The sequence below is a fragment of the Astatotilapia calliptera genome, chromosome 5, assembly GCF_964374335.1.
Source record: "Astatotilapia calliptera chromosome 5, fAstCal68.1, whole genome shotgun sequence".
Taxonomy (NCBI): domain Eukaryota; kingdom Metazoa; phylum Chordata; class Actinopteri; order Cichliformes; family Cichlidae; genus Astatotilapia; species Astatotilapia calliptera.
Genome location: NC_137426.1, coordinates 38,014,192 through 38,033,927, shown reverse-complemented (window position 1 = coordinate 38,033,927; position 19,736 = coordinate 38,014,192). Strand labels below are relative to the sequence as shown.

The 19,736-nt window shown below is 49.8% G+C and overlaps 1 protein-coding gene across 2 annotated transcripts in view; it reads left to right on the top strand.

Annotated features, from left to right (window-relative positions):
- LOC113023072 (receptor-type tyrosine-protein phosphatase gamma-like) overlaps positions 1 to 19,736 on the top strand; it is a 358,096-nt gene that overhangs the window by 230,385 nt on the left and 107,975 nt on the right. For both annotated transcript variants that reach the window (XM_080301449.1, XM_080301450.1), the window contains exon 5: positions 732 to 827. In XM_080301449.1, coding sequence (XP_080157575.1) covers positions 732 to 827 — 96 coding nt within the window. The remainder of the gene's footprint in view (positions 1 to 731; positions 828 to 19,736) is intronic.

Here is a 19,736-nt window from a genome sequence, read left to right as displayed (position 1 = left end):
ATGCTGAGAGTGAACAAGACATTGATTCACTGTTCCACACCACCAGGATATACAGCAATGTTATTTGGAGTGGAGAAGTGCAGTCGGATGGTAACAAAGAGAGGGAAGGTAGTTAGTGCGATCCTCTCAGTTCTATCTGAAGGCAACATTGCAAACCACCGCAGAACCACTATCCAGGATGAAACAATGAACATCAATGAGTACATCAGGAAGATCGTCACAACCAACTGTGTGCTTAGTGAACACCTCAGGCAGGAGAAATCCCAAAAAGAAGAGGAGCAAGAGGAAGAACCATGCAAGGACAGGTCCCTGCACAGTATGTACCACCAACAGATAGAGTAAGTGGCTGGCATCCAGAAATCCTACCAGTGGATAAAGTTGGACTAAAAGACAGCACAGAGGCAGCACAGGAGCAAGCTCTAAGATCCAGAGAGGCTGTGGTCTACCACACCAGGCAAAGCAGACAGGCTGTGTAAAGATGCCCCTGAGACAATCCTTCACATTGCACCAGCGTGCGAGATGCTAGCGCACAGGACATACATGGAACGTCATAACTAAGTGGCCAAAATTGTATATAAATCTAAATATATATTTCATGGCAGCTTTGGGTGTCTGTACACCTACAACATGTGAACTGCTGCTATACCTCCTGAGCCACAGCACCATAAATTAACATGGTTTCACTAGTTTTCTGTCTCACAAACTAATGTCAGTTTTTTCTTTTTCCACAGATGCAGATCTACATGTATAACTCAGATGACTTTGAAAGTCTCACTGCAGCACTCAGAGAGAAGAGAATCATTGCAGCCATGGCTGTTTTTTTCCAGGTAGGAAAAGGTTATGTTACTTACTCGAAAGATGAGGTAGATTTCAGTTGTGCATGTTCTTTCTTCTGGGTTGGGAATTTATCATTAATGTTTTACAGGAGAACTCACTGCAAAAAGAAAATTCTGTCAGTACAAGCTTTGTACTGACATATCAGAGGTTGTTGATACAATAACACAGTGCAGACATCTAGCAGACTGTCTAACATTATGTTACAAGGGACATCTAAGCCTTGTGAACTCATATTGCAACTCCAGCAACAAGATGCAGTGACCCAAAGTGTCACGGTTCTGGGTCCGTTGGACCCAGTATTTTGAGTTTATTATATTTCGGTTTAATTCTGCTTCATGGATTGCTTTCTTATTCTCATAGTGACGATGATTATTATTTCTTGTTTCTGTTTATCCGTGCTTAAGGATTTGTTCTCAGTTATATCTCACGTTTAGTTCAGGTTCCATGTGTCATTCTTTGTCTGTCTCTCAATGTAAAGTCTGCATGCTTGTTTAGTAATTCATGTTTCCTGTTTTATTGTGAAAGTCTTTGTCTTATGTTAGTGTGTGCAGCTTGGTTCCCCCCGTCTCGTTAACCCTGATCTCTCCCAGCTGTGTCTCCCTCCTGTTGCCCATTCGCTGATTACCACCCTGTGTGTATTAGCCCTGTGTTTTCCTGTGCTCAGTGTCACGTCGTACCATCAGATTATGCCTGTGTGTTTCGGTTCTCCATATTCCATGGTCACTTCATGTTTTGTTTTCGTACCAGCAATAAAGCTGAGGTTTTTGAGTGTCAAGTTAGTGTCTGAGTCCTGCGTTTGGATCCTCCTCTCCGCCTACCCTGACACAAAGTCTCCATTTCAACTTGTGTTGAAAGTGTGGACTTCAAACAATATACCAGCCATGTAAAACCACAGTTATGATTAAAAATACACGCAATGTTTCTGAAAACATATATGTTCCAGCCATATGTTCTGCACACTCGGGTAAAGAGAGGGGCTGAGCTGGGGGAGGCCACTGGACAGACCTGGTGCTCCTAAACGTACAGTGAGGGTGTGCTGGGAATGTCTAGCAGAGGCCCCAGTCCGCCCCAGATCTTCAACGCACACCTTAGGCAGAGCTTCAACAGCATTCCAAGGGAGACTGGGGACATCTGAATGAGTCTGAATGGACCATGTTCAGCACCTCCATTGCCGAAGTTGATGCACTGAGCTGCGGCCGCAAGGTGGTTGTTGCCTGTCATGGTAGTAAACCCCCGAACCAAATGATGGACACCAGAGGTGAAGGGAGCCACCACGCTGAAGAAGAGATTCTGGCAAACCTTCAGGCGACTCAGGAGGGGAAAGTGGTGCTCTACCTGTACTGTGTATAGTGCGGGTGGAGCACTGCTGACTTCAACTGAGAAAATTGTTGGGCGGTGGAAGGAATACTTCGAGGACCTCCTTAATCCCACTGACACGTCTTCCATAGAATGGTAAATGGTAAATGGCCTGTATTTATATAGCGCCTTACTAGTCCCTAAGGACCCCAAAGCGCTTTACATATCCAGTCATCCACCCATTCACACACACATTCACACACTGGAATGTAGAAGAAGCAGAGTTGGATGACCCGCCAATTTCCAGGTGTGAGGTCACTGAGGCAGTTAATCAACTCCTTAGTGGCAGAGCCCCTGTGGTGGATGAGGTCCGCCCTGGATTCCTGAGGGCTCTGGATGTTGTAGGGCTGTCCTGGCTGACACGTCTCTACAATGTTGCATGGACATCAGGGGCGGTACCCCTGGACTGGCAGACCGGGGTGGTGGTCCCCATCTTTAAGAAGATGGACCGGAGGGTGTGTTCCAGGGGTATCACAGCCTCCCTGGGAAGGTCTATGCCAGAGTGCTGGAAAGGAGAGTCCGTCCATTAGTGGAATCTCAGATACAGGAGAAACAATGCAGTTTTCGCCCTTGTCACGGAACACTGGACCAGCTCTTTATCCTCTTCAGGATACATGAGGGTGGATTGGAGTTTGCCCAACCAGTCTACATGCGTTTTGTGGACTTGAAGAAGGCATTCGACCGTGTCCCTCGGAGTGTCCTGTGGGAGGTGTTGCGGGAGTATGGGGTGTCTGGCCCATTGCTACACCATTTGATCCCTATACAACCATTGCAAGAGCTTGGTTCGCATAGCCGGCAATAAATCAAACTCGTTCTTGGTGGGTGATGGGCTCTGCCAGGGTTGCCCTTTTGTCACTGATTCTGTTCATAATTTTTATGAACAGAATCTCTAGGCGAATTTCTAGGCAAAGCCAAGTGATGGAAGGCTTTCACTTGGGTGGTCTCAGAATGTCATCTCTGCTTTTCGAAGATGATGGTTCTGTTGGCTTCATCGGTTGATGGCCTCCAGGTCGCACTGGAATTAAGCGGCGGGAATGAGGATCAGCATCTCCAAATCTGAGGCCATGGTTCTCAGTCAGAAAAGGGTGGAGTATCCACTTCGAGTCAGGGATGAGTTCTTGACATTCTTCACGCACACCCTTGCATTATACATGCTTATCTTAGGCAGTAGTATCAGAAGGTACATAATACATTTTCACTGCTGCGCAGTGGATACCCAACTTTATCTATCCATCAAGCAAGACCTTTACACCTGCTGTTTATTTTATTGACACACATGAATTTATAAACTGCATTTCAGATAAAACTGAGGTTACGTACGCGACCCTAAAAATCCTTTAAATATGGTGTGTTTTTTGGCCTTTTTACAGCTTTATTTCAAAGGGTACATTAAAGAGTGATAGGAAAGCAGGGGGAGAGAGAGAGGGAAAGCATCTCAGCCATGCGGCATATGGTCGCCTGCTCATCCCAGTGTGCTAAACCGTGTCCTTAAATATGGTGTTTAACTAGATGTGTACTCTAGATGGCATTACCTTGGCCTCAAGTAACATTGAAGGATATTCTGGTCAAAAAATGACTTGAAGATTCTTCAAGATTCTTCAAGTCATTGAAGAGAATAAAAATATATGTTTAATATGCAAACTGGTTTCTTGCATTTGAGCAATAGCTCCAAAATTAGAGACATCTTGTCTTGCGAAACTATTTCATGTGTTAATTACTTCTAGCCTGGACAACTGTAATTCATTTTCAGCAAAAGCAATTGATACAAAATTGTAACCCTACTTACAGTTTTTAAGCAAGAATGACCAAACTCTGTCAGCCGGTGATCGGCTGTGATCAGCTGATCACGGGGCCGGGGTTAAAAGAGAGACGCCACCCACCTGTTCGCCGCTCAGACATCAGTATCTTCGTGTCAGGAGCTCCGAAACTCTGCCGACGTCAGTCTCCGCCTGATTCAGCAACTGTGAGTTACAATCCCTTTCAATCCTTTTTCTCTTCCCGGCTCCGCTCGCTCTCTGTCTGTAACGACCGTTCCGAAGCCACGCTTCGTGCACTGGTCATTACTAGAATAACTGCGTGTCTGCTCCAAACCCACCGCTAGCCTTCGCCGCGCTTGGGTCTAGCCAGCACGCCACACGGGCACGCCGAATTACTGTGTGTGATCCGCCCGGCCGTGACAGGATGTCTGAGCCGCATATAGACCCAGCGGAATTCGAACGGCTGAAAGCCGAAGTGTTATATCTTCGCGGTGTGGTGGATCGGATGAGCACAAAGATGGAGTCTCTCACCGAAACTGTCCTCCAGCTTTCCTCTTCCGTCACCTCGCTGCAACGTCAGCCAGCGCCGGTGAGCGCTGAACCCCGGATCGGACTACCCGACAAGTGGAACGGAGTAGACGGCCGGCCTGATGGATTGCTCGCCACCTTAGACATGATGTTTGAATGTCAACCCACTAAATACGCCACTGCCCGTGCAAAAGTGGCGATGCTCACCTCTCTCTTGTCTGGCCAGGCTCAGGAATGGGCCGCGGCTCTCTACAACAATAAGTCTGCAGCGTGTAATGACTATGCTCTGTTTGTGGAGGAGTTAAAAAAGACTTTCGTTCCCCCCAGCAGTGAAGTGGAAGTGGAGTCACAGCTGCTTCATCTACGCCAGGGCAGCCGACCAGTCTGTTACTTCGCCTCCCAATTCCGCACCCTGGCTGCTAAGCTTCAATGGGGAGATGCTTCTCTGCGCTCCATCTTTCTAGAGGGGCTGGCTGATTACATCAGGGACGAGATGGCCGGCCGTGAGGCCCCAAAGACCTTGGATGAGGCCATGGACCTTGCCCTGAAGATCGACCAACGTGTGATGTCGCGGCCTCGCCATGCCCCTCGGGCCTTAAAACCCTTCCAGCCTCAGCGGACCACGTCGTCGCGACCTCCTCCCCCCTCTGATGGAGCCACGGCTAGCCCAAGCAGCACATCCAGCGAGGAGCCCATGCAGCTGGGTGGACTCCCCAAAGAGGAGAAAGAGAGACGCTGGCGTGAGGGCCTCTGCGCCTACTGTGGATCAGCTCGACACCGTCGTCCCCAGTGCCCGCTACGGCCGGGAAACGACGACGCCAGGTAGACTGCGGGGGTGTCCCACCTGGCCCTTCCCACTCCTCCGATCCCTCTCGTTTTCTGTTACCGGTCACATTTCACCTGAAACACCAACAGCTCTCATCCGAAGCCCTCCTGGACACCGGAGCCGCCGAGAACTTCATCGACCAAAAACTAGCCTCTCGGCTTCGCATCCCATTGACTTCCGTCGACCGATTTCTCCCGGTGACCTCAGTAGACGGGCGACCACTCCAACCCTACCCGGTCCAGTTCCAGACCCAGCCAGTCCGCATGTCTGTCGGGGATCATCAGGAGGAGATCCGGTTTCTAGTAGTCTCGGCCTCTTCCTCTCCTCTCATCCTCGGATACCCCTGGTTCCGTCGACATGACCCCCACGTCTCCTGGTCTTCCTGCCAGATCCTGGACTGGGGTCCCCGGTGTTCACGCCGCTGCCCTCTCCTCCGGACTGGACAGGACTCAAAGTCAGAAGAGGCGTCACCCCCGGAGCCCGTCGATCTGGATAGGATCCCTCCGGCTTACCATGACCTGTCCGAGGTCTTCAGTAAGAGGCGAGCCTCCGCTCTCCCTCCTCATCGCTCCTACGACATGGCCATCGAGCTCCTCCCGGGAGCAGTCCCTCCTCGTGGTCGCCTGTTCTCGCTGTCAACCGCAGAGAACAAAGCCATGGAGGAGTACGTCGCTGAGGCTCTCCAACAGGGCTTCATTCGCCCTTCTACCTCCCCTGCAGCTGCGGGGTTCTTCTTTGTAAAGAAGAAAGACGGCGGGCTTCGCCCCTGTATAGACTACCGAGGCTTGAATAAAATCACTGTTAAGAACCGCCATCCTCTTCCTCTGCTATCCACCGCGCTCGATTCCCTCTCCCAGGCCTGCATCTTCACCAAACTAGACCTACGCAGCGCTTACAATTTGGTGCGGATTAGAGAAGGGGACGAATGGAAGACGGCCTTCATCACCCCTAACGGGCACTGGGAGTATCTGGTGATGCCCTTCGGCCTCTGCAACAGCCCTGCTGTCTTCCAACACCTGATCAACGATGTCTTGCGGGACATGCTGGGCCGATGGGTGTTTGCCTATCTGGATGACATCCTGATCTACTCCCGCACCGAAGTGGACCATATTCGCCATGTGCGGGCCGTGCTAAGCAGGCTGCTCGAGTACCAGCTGTTCTGCAAACTGGAAAAGTGTGCCTTCCATCAACGGTCCACTACCTTCCTGGGCTTCACCATCTCCTCCAATGGCCTGACCATGGACCCGCAAAAGCTCCAAGCCGTGACCCAGTGGCCTCAGCCTTCCAGCCTTAAGCAGCTACAGAGCTTCCTGGGCTTTGCCAATTTTTATCGGCGCTTTATCCGCAATTTCAGCACCATTGTCGCGCCACTGACATCCCTCACTAAACCAGCTAACCTGCCCAGGCCCTTCTGCCTCCCCCCTGGTGCGAAACTGGCCTTCCGAGACCTTATCCGTCGGTTTGCTACAGCTCCCGTCCTGCTCCACCCTGATCCTGCCGGAGATTTTGTGGTGGAGGTGGATGCCTCCGATGTTGGCGCTGGCGCCGTCCTCTCTCAACATGGCCCGGATGGAAAACTTCACCCGTGCTGCTATTTTTCAAGGAAGTTCTCTGACACACAGCGACGGTATGGTGTCGGCGACCGGGAACTCCTGGCCATCAAGTGGGCCTTGGAAGAATGGCGGCATTGGCTCCTGGGAGCGAAAGAACCATTTCTGATCTGGACTGATCACCAGAACCTGATCCATATTCGTTCTGCCAAGCAGCTCAACCCAAGGCAGGCCCGTTGGGGCTTATTCTTCGAACCGTACAACTTCCACCTCGCCTACCGCCCTGGCTCCAAGAACACCAAGGCAGACGCCCTCTCCAGGCAGTTCACCCAGGACGACTTCACGTCAGACCCTGGACCTATCCTACCGTCTCATTGTTTCGCTGCCCCCCTTTGGTGGCCCTTGGAGGACTCTATCCGGGACGCCCTGACCGCCGAACCGCCTCCGCCGGAGACCCCAGCTGGGCGGCTCTATGTGCCATCCCGGTGCCGTCAGGAGGCCTTGCTCTGGGCTCACTCCTCCCCGCTCTCTGGTCACCCAGGGCCCGACAGAACCCTCCAGCTCCTCCGTCGTGCCTTCTGGTGGCCCTCCATGACTCGGGACGTCCGTGACTTCGTTTCCGCCTGTGACACCTGTGCTCGGGCCAAGTCCTCCACCCAGCCACCCGCTGGCGACCTTCACCCTCTCCCGGTGCCGAGACGTCCCTGGTCCCATGTCGGCCTTGACTTTGTTACCGGCCTTCCATCTGTGGACGGTCTTGACACCATCCTCACCTTTGTGGACCGGTTTTCTAAGGCGGTGCACCTGGTCGCCCTGGCCGGCCTCCCCTCCGCCAAACGGACGGCCGAGCTCCTCCTGGACCATGTCGTCCGGCTTCACGGATTTCCCAAGGACATAGTCTCCGATCGGGGGCCACAGTTCACCGCCAGGTTCTGGAAGGCCTTCTGCCGCCTGATTGGAGCGTCTCCCAGCCTCTCGTCCGGCTATCACCCTCAGACCAATGGGCAGGTTGAACGGACCAATCAACAGTTGGGGCGCTTCTTACGGTGCTTCGTCTCCGCCCAACCGTCGCTATGGCCTCGTTACCTGGTGTGGGCTGAGTTGTCTCATAACCTTCACATCTCTTCCGCCACCGGTCTCTCGCCCTTTGAGGTCTGTCATGGATTTCAACCTCCTATCTTCAGCCATCAGGAAGCGGAGGTCGACGTGCCGGCTGCTGAACGGATGGTCCGCCGCTGTCGCCAGGCCTGGATCAAGGCGCGGGCTGCCATTTCCCGGGCCAACGCTCTGTACACCCGGCAGCATCGTCGCCGCCACCGCCCGGGTCACCCCTTCCGGCCGGGGGACCGCGTCTGGCTCTCCACTAAGCACCTACGGCTGCGCGGTGAGTCCAAGAAGCTCTCTCCCCGGTTCGTCGGCCCGTACGAAGTCACCGCCCGGCTCAACCCCGTGGCTTACCGTCTCCGGCTTCCGCCCGCCATGAAGGTCCATCCGGTTTTCCACGTCTCGCAGCTTAAGCGGCACGTCGCTTCCCCACTGGCGCCCCCCTCCCGGGCCCCGCCCCCGCCCAGGATCGTCGATGGGGGTCCTGTCTACGCTGTCCGTCGGATCTTGGACTCCCGTCCCCGGGGTCGGGGGGTCCAGTATTTGGTGGACTGGGCTGGCTACGGCCCTGATGAGCGCTCCTGGGTGCCGTCCCGCTTCATCTTGGATCCTTCCCTCATCTCGGATTTCCGTCGCCGCCGTCCTGGCCCGTCGGGTGCCGGTCCTCGGGGGGGGGGGGGGGTCCTGTCAGCCGGTGATCGGCTGTGATCAGCTGATCACGGGGCCGGGGTTAAAAGAGAGACGCCACCCACCTGTTCGCCGCTCAGACATCAGTATCTTCGTGTCAGGAGCTCCGAAACTCTGCCGACGTCAGTCTCCGCCTGATTCAGCAACTGTGAGTTACAATCCCTTTCAATCCTTTTTCTCTTCCCGGCTCCGCTCGCTCTCTGTCTGTAACGACCGTTCCGAAGCCACGCTTCGTGCACTGGTCATTACTAGAATAACTGCGTGTCTGCTCCAAACCCACCGCTAGCCTTCGCCGCGCTTGGGTCTAGCCAGCACGCCACACGGGCACGCCGAATTACTGTGTGTGATCCGCCCGGCCGTGACAAACTCTCACTAGGCCAGTATCAGATAATCTAAGAGGTATAAACATCAATAATGAAGGACCACACCAGGATAAACAGTGGATAAAATTATATATTTGACACACCGCAGCTGCAAATAAATGTACTTAATACAATAAAATAAAATACAAAATATCTCCCCAAAAATAAATTAAAGTGGGGCCAGACCCAAGACACGCTGGAGAGATTATATCTCTCAGCTGGCCTGGGAACGCCTTGGTGTTCCCCCGGATAAGCTGGAGGAGGTGGCTGGGGAGAGGGAGGTCAGGGGCTTCTCTGCTTGGGCTGCTGCCCCCGCGCCCCTGCCCCCAGATAAGCGGAAGAAAATGGATGGATGGATGGCATACAGCTTTTCTCTGAGTCAAATGTTTGAATGAATGTCTGATAACTGATGGATCATCAGGGCCCATTCTATGTTTGTTCAACTGTTTGTCCTACCACACTCTGGTGAAGAAGGAACGTTTGAAGTCCTGCAGGTACCTGTTCCAACACACAATGGAAATGAAACTCTGGCTTCAATACAACCTCAGCAATCTTAATCACTCTTGGGTTGGCTCGCCATCCAGTTAACTGGAACTGTGGAATCGCTACTGTTCAATGGAGTTTTGCTTCAGACTGGGTTCGTCTGTCGAGTTATCCTTTTACCAGATAAAAAAAAACCTGACCAAAGAACAGGGTAAAATTCTAAAGAACCGACCACTGCAGCAGAGTCGCTTGCAAGTTCCAGCAATTCAGCTTCGGTAACATCAGTTTGCCAAGCACATGGCATTGTATGAGCATGAACGCAATGGCAACTGCGGAAAGTCATGTCAAGGTCAACAGCAAGGGTTGCTGGGAGCTCATTGCTGATTGCCCAAGTTACACAACAACAAATCATCTTATTTGTCCACATCTTCCTTTAACCCCAAAAAGCACATGACGAAATTGTTTACATCATGCACACCAAAAATTGCTTTCGACTGCTCTTTTTTTGCAGAAAACATGTTTTGCAGAAAGCCATACCTGTTGCCCGACCCGGTATGCGAGGGCCAGAACGCGGCGGTGTTCTCTTGTTCTGCTCGGCGGTCCTCAAAAGGGCAGTTCGGGTGGCACACAATACCTGTCGGCAGTGCCGCATGTGGTGCTTAACCAAAGGAACCGTCAATTCCCCTTCTGACACAGAGAGAAGCAGGGGCTGGTACCCCAGGGAGGCCGCAAATGGGGAAACTCCAGTGGCTGCCGACGTGCTAGCATTATGGGCATATTCAATCCAAGCCAGTTGATTGCTCCATGACGATTGGTTGGAAGAGACTACACAACGTAGCATCGCTTCGAGTTCTTGATTAGCTCGTTCCGTTTGCCCGTTAATTTGAGGGTGGAAGCCGGAAGATAAGCTGACCCCCAGTTCCTTACAAAACTCCTTCCATACCCGGGACGTGAACTGGGGACCCCGATCGGACACTATATCTTGGGGAACATCGTGGAGACGGAACACCTGCTGTGTCATAATCTTGGCAGCTTTCAGGGCTGAAGGGAGTTTAGGCAGAGCGATGAAATGAACAGCCTTAGAGAAGCGATCGATGATGGTCAGGATGACCGTGTTACCAGAGGGTGGGAGACCAGTGATGAAGTCCATTGTGATATGAGACCACGGGCGTCTGGGTACAGGCAATGGACGAAGGAGGCAGGAGGTGAACTGGGGGCCTTGTTACGGGCACAAACAGGGCAAGCCGCCACGTACTCCTGAGCGTCCTTCCCTGAAGTTGGCCACCAAAACAAATGTTGCAGAAAGGCAGTAGTGCGGTTTTTACCTGGGTGGCAGGCGAACTCGGCTGTATGGGCCCAGTGAAGGACCTTACTTCGGACTGCCGTGGGAACAAACATCCTCCCCTCTGGACCTGTCCCTGGATCAGGTTCTGACAGCTGAGCTTCCTTGATGATCCTCTCTATCTCCCAGGTCAGAGCCCCCACAAAGCACGAGGAGGGCAGAATGGGTTTCTCCTTCTCTTCAGGGTCAAGATCCAGGGTGAATTGATGTGATAACGCATCCGCTTTGAGATTGCGGGAGCTGGGTCTGTAAGAGATTGTTAAGTTAAACCGTGTGAAAAATAGAGCCCACCTGGCCTGCCGGGCGTTCAGTCTCTTGGCTTCTTGGAGATAGGCTAAGTTCTTGTGGTCTGTCCAAATTACCACTGACGAGCCAATGCTGCCACTCTTCGAGGGCCAGTTTTATGGCGAGGAGCTCCCGGTCTCCAACGTTATAATTGCTCTCTGCAGGAGATAAACGTTGAGAGAAAAAGGCACATGGGTGTAACTCTCCGTTTACCTGTTGGGATAGGATTGCCCACACGCCTGCGTCCGAAGCATCCACCTCCACCAAAAAGGGTTGACTGAGGTCCGCCTGCACCATCACCGGAGCTGAGGAAAAAAGGTGTCTGAGTTTCTCAAAAGCTTGTTCAGCGCCGGGAGACCACTGGAATGACTGCTTAGGGAGGTTAGTTTGGTGAGGGGCAAGGCGACTTGACTGAAATTGCGAATAAACCGTCGATAGAAGTTGGCAAATCCCAGAAACTTTTGCAGCTGCTTACGGTTCTTGGGTTCGGGCCATTCCACCACCTCCTTTACTTTCACTGGGAAAACACGAGGATGTCGTCTAGATAAACGAAAACGCAGTGATAAATGAGGTCTGGTAAAACATAATTTATCATGGCCTGAAAAACAGCTGGATCATTTGTGAGCCCGAATGGCATCACCAAATACTCAAAGTGCCCAAGGTGTCTGTTAAACGCCGTCTTCCACTCATCCCCCTGGCGGATCCGAATCAGATGATAAGCATTGCGGAGATCAAGTTTTGAGAAGATGGTTGCTCCCTGAAGGAGTTCAAAAGCAGAGGTGAGTAAAGGAAGCGGGTATTTGTTCTTAACTGTTATCTTGTTTAAACCTCGGAAGTCAATGCAGGGGTGGAGTGTCTTGTCTTTCTTCTCAACGAAGAAGAAACCTGCCCCAAGGGGAGAGGTGGACGGCCAGATTATCCCGGTCGCCAGTGAATCTGTTATGTAGCTCACCATTGCCTCATGCTCTGGTTTCAAGATACTGTACAGACGGCTAGTGGGCAAGGGAGCGCCGGGAAGCAAGTCTATCCCACAATTGTATGGATGATGGGGGGGGGGGGAAGAGAGACTTGGCCTTTTCCTTACTGAACACTTGGGCTAGGTCGTGATATTCAGCCGGAACTGTAGTCAAATCGGGTGAAGCATCTGGTGACGACTGACTTGTGTGCGTCTGGCTAGCTGTAGCAGAACGTAAGCACTGTTCATGACACTGAGATCTCCACCCAGTTATCCTGCCCTTCCGATCTCCACCCAGTTATCCTGCCCTTCCTCCAATCGATCTGCGGGTTATGGTGTTTGAGCCAGGAGTAACCTAAAACTAGCGGAGTGTGAGGAGCCTTGAACAGGAACAGGCTGATTTGTTCAATGTGGTTGCTGGAGAGAGAGAGAGTTAGATCTGTAGTGCGATGGGTGATGCTAGCTAAGGGGGCACCATTAAGAGCCGCCACCTGGAGGACCTCTGGTAAGGGTTCAACAGTTATACCCAACTTCTGGGCCAGGGCTTCATCAATTAACTTGAAAATTAACTTGGTGGGGAAAGATGTTTGCGGTGACACCCGTCAATATCCCCACGGCTACTGATGGGCAGCCTCTTTTCCCGACTCTGGGCATTTATCAGCAGAGGAGAAGCAGCAGCTGTGCTAAGAGACGGTCCGGGCGGCAGAACATTAGCTGCGGCCCCAGGTGGAGTTAGCAAAATTTCTTTTAATTCAGCGACCAGCTGCCGCAACTCAGTTTGTTCATCAACAACGTGTTTCATAATTTTTTCATGGCGTCCAACATCTCACCTTGAATCGAGAGTTCCCGCAGAACCGGGACAGTGTCCGCTGGATCCATGTTGATGGCTGGAGTATTCTGTTAAGGATGGTGAGTTAGCGAACCCAGACGCGGACCTCTCGTTTAAGTTGAACAGTGTCTTTATTTACAGTGAAGCCAAAACCAATCCACAGTTATCCACAGTGCAAGTCCCTTCAGTGCTCCTCTCCTCTTCTCCCCTCGTGTGTCCACAAATCTCCTGGAATTCAGTGAAGTCTCCCCTTCCGTCTCTCCGTCTCGTTCGCTTCCTGGGAAAAAGGCAAAACAGACACGATTAGCCGCCCCCAGCGCGCGAACACTCTCTTTAACACTCTCTGAGCTTGAGTCACTACCAGGCTTGGTGCAATACTCCAGCGCTGTCTGTCACTCAGCCACACCATTAAATAGTCCTGCCACGGTGGTGGATAATTGGCAGCAGCTGGCGAGGAATCGGTCGCAGGTGAGGCAGCTGAGAGTGGCAGCACTTCCGGGTCAGAGGTCTCTCATTGCTACGCGACCGCGTAACACTCGCAGAGGTGCGAGAGAGAGAAGAGGACAAACACACACACACAGGTCGACCGGTCGGGGCATCGTCCGACTCTGACAAGCCTCTGAGTAACACACTACATGTGTGGTCATATGTTGTGAACCGTAATGACTGGAGTGCAATCAAAAAGCCTAAGCAGAGAAGCCCAGACCTTCCTCTCCCCAGCCACCTCCTCCAGCTTGTCCGGGGAACACCAAGGCATTCCCAGGCCAGCTGAGAGATATAATCTCTCCTTTGTGTCCTGGGTCTGCCTGGGGGCCTCCTCCCGGTAGGACATACCAGGAACACCTCACCCAGGAGGCACCCAGGAGGCACCCAGGAGGCATCTTTGTCAGATGACCAAACCACCTCAACTGGCTCCTTTCGATGTGAAGGAGCAGCAACTCTACTCTGAGTCCCTCCTGGATGACCGAACTTTTCACCCTGTCTCTAAGGGAGAGGCCACCACCCTTCGGAGGAAGCCCATTTCCGCCGTTTGTATCTGCAATCTCGTTGTTCGTTTTTGGTCACTACCCACAGCTTTTGGCCATAGGTGAGTGTAGGAACGAAGATTGACCTGTAAATTGAGGGCTTCGCTTTTACACCCAGCTCTCTTCACCAAAACAGACCGGTACAGTATCCACAGCACTGCAGCTGCACCACCAATCTGTCTGTCAATCTCCCACTCCCTTCTCCCGTCACTCATGAACAAGACCCCGAGATACTTAAACTCCTCCACTTGGGGCAAGAACTCGTCCCTGAGCACTCAACCCTTTTCTGGCTGAGGACCATGGCCTCAGATTTGGAGGTGCTGATTCTCATTCCCATCGCTTCACACTAGGCTGCAAACCATTTCAAGGCGAGCTGGAGGCCATCACCCGATGAAGACAACAGAACCATCATCCTCAAAAAGCAGAGATGAGATTCTGAGACCACCCAAGTGAAAGCCTTCCGCGACTTAGCTACGCATAGAAATTATGTCCATAAAAATTATGAACAGGATCGGTGACAAAGAGCAGCCCTGACAGAGCCCATCACCCAACAGGTTGCATAAGTGCATCGGAGCATAAGTGGAGATGACGGTCAGGCCGTGCATTGAGGTGAGCCCGACTATATCTAACCGGTACCTCTCATCCACACGCACTAATTCAGGCTCCTTCCTCACCAGAGAGGTGACATTCCAAGTCCCAATTGCCAGTCTTGGTAGCTGGGGACCTCCGGCCGCCACCCGGCTCACAATGCACCCGAACCCTACAGTGCCTCCTGACTGCAGGAAGATGGGCCCATGTCCCTTTTTTGGGCTGTGTCCGGCCGGGACCCGGCCACCAGACACTTGCCCTCGGGCACCCTCCCCAGGCCTGACTCCAGGTAGGGGTCTCGGTAACTCTATCCCGGGCAGGGTGAACTGTTCCCTCTGTGGTCTTCTCATAGGGGGTTTCTGAATCACTCTTTGTCTGGTCTCTCACCCAGGACCAATTTGCTATGGGAGACTCTACCAGGGGGCAAAAGCCCCTAGACAACATAGCCCCTGGGAACGCTGGGATACACAAATCCCTCCACCACGATAAGGTAGCAATTTGCGGAGGGGTAAAATTTGATTAGAAAAATGCACTGCAGGTAAAAACCATGAGCCGTAATATTGAATCACAAGAATTAGTTATACTGCTAAATTCTTGAAAGATAATTCACCAAAGTCAACAGTTATCTGAGCAGCCATCCAGATTCAGTACAAAATATAATCTAAACTGCTAAAATTGTTCTTCAATGAAAGAATAAACAAGTTTACTTTAAACATTTTTAAAAAGTGCATTTTATTAGCTGATACTGGAACTATAATTCCAATATTTACATGAGACTTGAACTCATTAAATCCATATCAATTTTAAATTGTTTAAGAGCTTTAGAGCTAGAATAGTACGTAAAACAGAAGCAGTATGTAAAACAGAAGTATATCTGTGCCACTATGTACATGTCACATAAGCCACTAAAATGTTACTTCTGTGAAGGTCACCAACTTTCAAAATAGATAAATTTGGATGGATTACCGTGAGAGGAATCACTGTAGAAAGAGAGAGACTTTTTATAGGGAAAAAAATATGAGGACATCTCACATTCTACTGTGGTTTCTTTTTTTTCCTCTAATTTGTCACTGCATCAGCCTGTCCCTGGAGAGAAAAAGGGAGCTTTAGGGATGAATGAAGAGAGAGAGAGAGAGAGAGAGAGAGAGAGAGAGAGAGAGAGAGAGAGGTACATAATTTGAAAAGGGAGAAGTGGATGGAAAGAGAAATTGGGAGTAGGACATTGTAAAGGAAAGCACTGTGGCTGAGGATTTAAGGGGACGAGCCTGTGGGCCTTCAGAGACAAGAATTAATAATAAAACTCTAATTCCCACTGTCCTCCTTTCTTTTTTTCTTGTCCTAAATGAGTCTGTCTGCCATAGTCTCACTGTGTCTTTATGGTAGCTTTGAATTCTCTTTATCCACTTTCCCATTCATATAGCCTGTTTCTCTCACCAGGTGTTTATTGTAGTTCCAGTTCTTAACTTGTTCAGTTGTTTGAAATAACTACACAATTCATGTTTTTTGGGTAAGTTTGAGGCTGTCTCACGTTGCCTTACAATTAATTGTTTGCCATTTCTTTTCACGGGCTGCACACATATTGAAGTTGTACAGGTTAATGAAAAAAAAAAGTATTAGTGGAATTAGGGGGATGAGTTCTGCTGGTGGTTTGTGAAGCAGGTGATGTACAACATCTTTAACATGTTTTTGTATAAAAGCCACAATCAAGATGATGATACATTTGTTTAAATTAGCTATCATGGTTTGGTTGTGCTCAGGAATAACTGAACCCCAATAGAATTTGTAAAGAGAAAGTGTAGGTACTGAGCATCAGGGACAGTTTAGATTGAGGGATTGGGGAGAGCAGCCACCTGATGCTGGTGCCTCCATAAGCAGCTCTGTATAGAAACAAAGAAAAGGAACCATCATGTAAGGACAGAGCCATGTATGGCATATACCAGTAGTAGATAGAAGAAGTGGCTGATATCGATAAATTCTTCTAATGACTGGACATAGATGGACTGCTCTGCCATGATTAGATCATGGTAATAGGAACAGGTTCCAAGCACAGGATCAATAGAGGCTGGGTTCTACCACAACAGACAAGACCTTGGAAAAGATGCCCCAAAGGTGTTCCCTGGCCAGCTGAGAGATCTTTGCAGCGTGTCACCCAGGAGGTAGCTAGGAAGCATCCTAATCAGATGCCCCAAACACCTTAAATTGCACCTTTTGACGTAGAGGAGTGGCATCTCTACTCTGAGTCCCTCTTAAATGACTGAACTCCTCACCAACTAATTTCTGCCGCTTGTATTTGCAACCTCATTTCCGCCTCTACTCAGAGGTTGAAAGGCAAGCCAACGCAGTACAAAAGTTCTCTTCTGCCGTGCCCAATCCTAGTTTTAGATCAGCCCTTTGAGTATTTAATTATGTCCTATTTTGGTCTACCGGTTACCTTTAAGTCTGGTAGTCAGTACTTTTTGACTTTGATGTGTCAAGCTATTTGTTATTCAGAGTACTCTACCTGTGTTTTTGTGGGATTTTTCCATATTCTGGCTTCCTCCACTTCCTCTACTCATCATGCCTGTGTGCCATCCTGGCCTGTCTCCCTGATGGTTTAAGAGACAAAACCTGCGCTTTATGTAAATACAAATGTTTCTTATTTGGTGGAAGCAGTTGAGGGGGAGGGCAAAGGAACAAGAAATTAGGGTGGTTTACAGGCATGTTGAATAACTGAGGCTTTAAAATCCAAGCCAGAAGTCTGAAGCTCTTGAACAGCTGGATGAGTTTAAGCACAACCAGTTGGTTTCATTTTGTGATATCTCATCACAAATGCATCTCATTGAGCAGAGTTGGAGGAAGAGGTATAGTACATGCTAGATAATAGCATAGCATAATCATCTGGCTCCAGCTGGGCATCTCCATATTTACTGGTTTAAATCAAAAAAAAGTTTCTACATTTTGACCATACACAGATGTTAGAAACCTAAATAGTGGGAGGTTGTGCATTGAAAGTAAATTGTCCAGCCCAAAGACGTTCCACCTCCTGTAACAAAAAAGGAACAGTTCCCTTAGTATGGGTAAGTACTATTGAAGTTTTTGTAGGAACTTTTCTGCCGCTGTAGCACCCCTCACTGATCTCAGGTCAGTGAGGCATGTCAAAGGTCAGATTTGTTTAGTCACCCAAGGGCCAGTGTTGAGAGGCTTTTTTTCATTCCAGAAAGTTCAATGTATACGAGTTCAGCGTATCTGTTGTTGAGAATCAGACCATTGCATTGATACGTTCTGAGGTGGGTATTTCATAATGTACACTGGCCATAAACCACGATGATGGTCAGAGGGGTGATAATGATCCATCTCTGCCTGCTTAGTCCTTCGTCTTTCTGTTTGGTGTAGGAGACAGGCTGGCTATGAAAGGCAGGTGTTGAGAGAGGTTGGATTGAGAGAGAGACTGTACTGCCATAGGATTTAGTAAAGGGAAAAACTAAAAGAAAACAATCCTATGCAACTACATCATGCTATAATAGTTGTTCACATAAGGATGAACAGATGAAAAACTTAACTGAAGTAAAATTTCATAAAATGAATAAAACATGAAGTCAGGTATATTAATACGTGAATGTTCAAATGTAATCAAATTTTCTATGTTAAGAATAAGAGAAAAGAAGAAAACGTGATGAAGTGATTTTAATGAAGTAACCTTTGCCTTAGTATAAAGTGGTTGTATGTTATTGGGTGTCCAGAGAAGACAGGAGAGAGAGGGAAGCAAAGGGCAAATGAGTATAAAAGAGGTGCCTGGGAACATTCTGGGTTATTTTCTCTAGTTCTTGCAATGAGCAGAACACATCATCTGAAGATAGGCCTGGGGGGTCCAAAGTTAGAAATTAGAGCAAATAATGCTGGCCCGTCAGTAGCTATCAGCTGCCTCTGAAGTCCCACAGGCTAACCAAGCCCTTTCTCAGCCTCCGGTGACCATCATCTGGTTTGGGGGTTATCACAAACTTCAGCTATGGAGGTCCATTCAGACTTAAGTCCCCAGTCTCCATGTCAAAGATCAGCTGGAAATGGGAGTTGAAGATCTCACTCACTGGGGCCTCTGCCAGGCAGGCATGTGTCGAGCATCCTCCCCCTCCACGTGATCAAACTCACTACTAGGTAGTGATCAGTTGACAACTCAGCACCTCTTTTCACCCGAGCAGAATGTTTCTCCTAAGGCCCCGAATTATGCATGGTCAATAGCTTCTAGATTAACATGTTACCAATAAAAACCCTAATGTCTAATAATGTATTTTCCACACCAGAAAATACAGCCACATGATGATAAGATTGGGCTGCAGCCTAGTGTCCTGGTGCCACGAGCACTTTTTGACGCTCTTAGAATTGAACATGATTTTTGTTATAGACACACTGTGGTTTGCACAGGAGTCACAGAACATTGCTCGGATTCAGATCCAGGCCGTTCCTCCTAATCACTCCCCTATAGGTCTCACTGTTGTTGCACACATGGACGTTTAAAGTAACCCCCAGGTGGAGCATTCTCAAGCACTCCACCCATGGACTCCAAGAAGGCCAGTTAGATAAGTGGAGATGACAGTCAGGACCCATTTCCTGACCCAAAGGCGCAGGGAACAAACCCTGTCATCCACCGGGAAAAACCCCAACTTACAGGCAGCCAGCCGAGGGGATACCCCCAAAGGCATACCCCAGCCTGCTGCCTCTAACCAAGGTCAACTCCAAATTGAGATGTCCAGCCCTTCTCCAGGAGGCCACATCCGATCCGGCCGAGGGGATGAAGATGGGATAGAGACACGTGGATAAGGGCCAGAGATTAATAATAGGTAATGATTAAATGACAGGCAGACACTGTCCCCCCAGAGCTCACTTACTGAAGGAATATAGTGTTCTGCCATTTAACAGCACTTCTTTCCAGGCGCCTTTTGTAAGGCTCTCCAAGATGTCTCTTATGGGAATTTGAATGCAAACTTTTCAAATGTTAAACTAGGCCTGTGTCCTTGAAACATTTCAGTCTGGACAAAATAGTTATTTGCTATTGTTTCACTGCCTTTTATGCCTTCTGTTGATTTCCAGTCCACATTACAACAGTGATGCTCTAACTGAAGACAATGAAAAACACATTCCTGACATCCCATAGTGTGAGTTCAGATAGAAAAGACCTTAAAGAGGTTGTTAAATGCTGCTGTTTGTTTCTTCTAAACACACTTGTGTTTTTTTCCCCTCATCTCCTG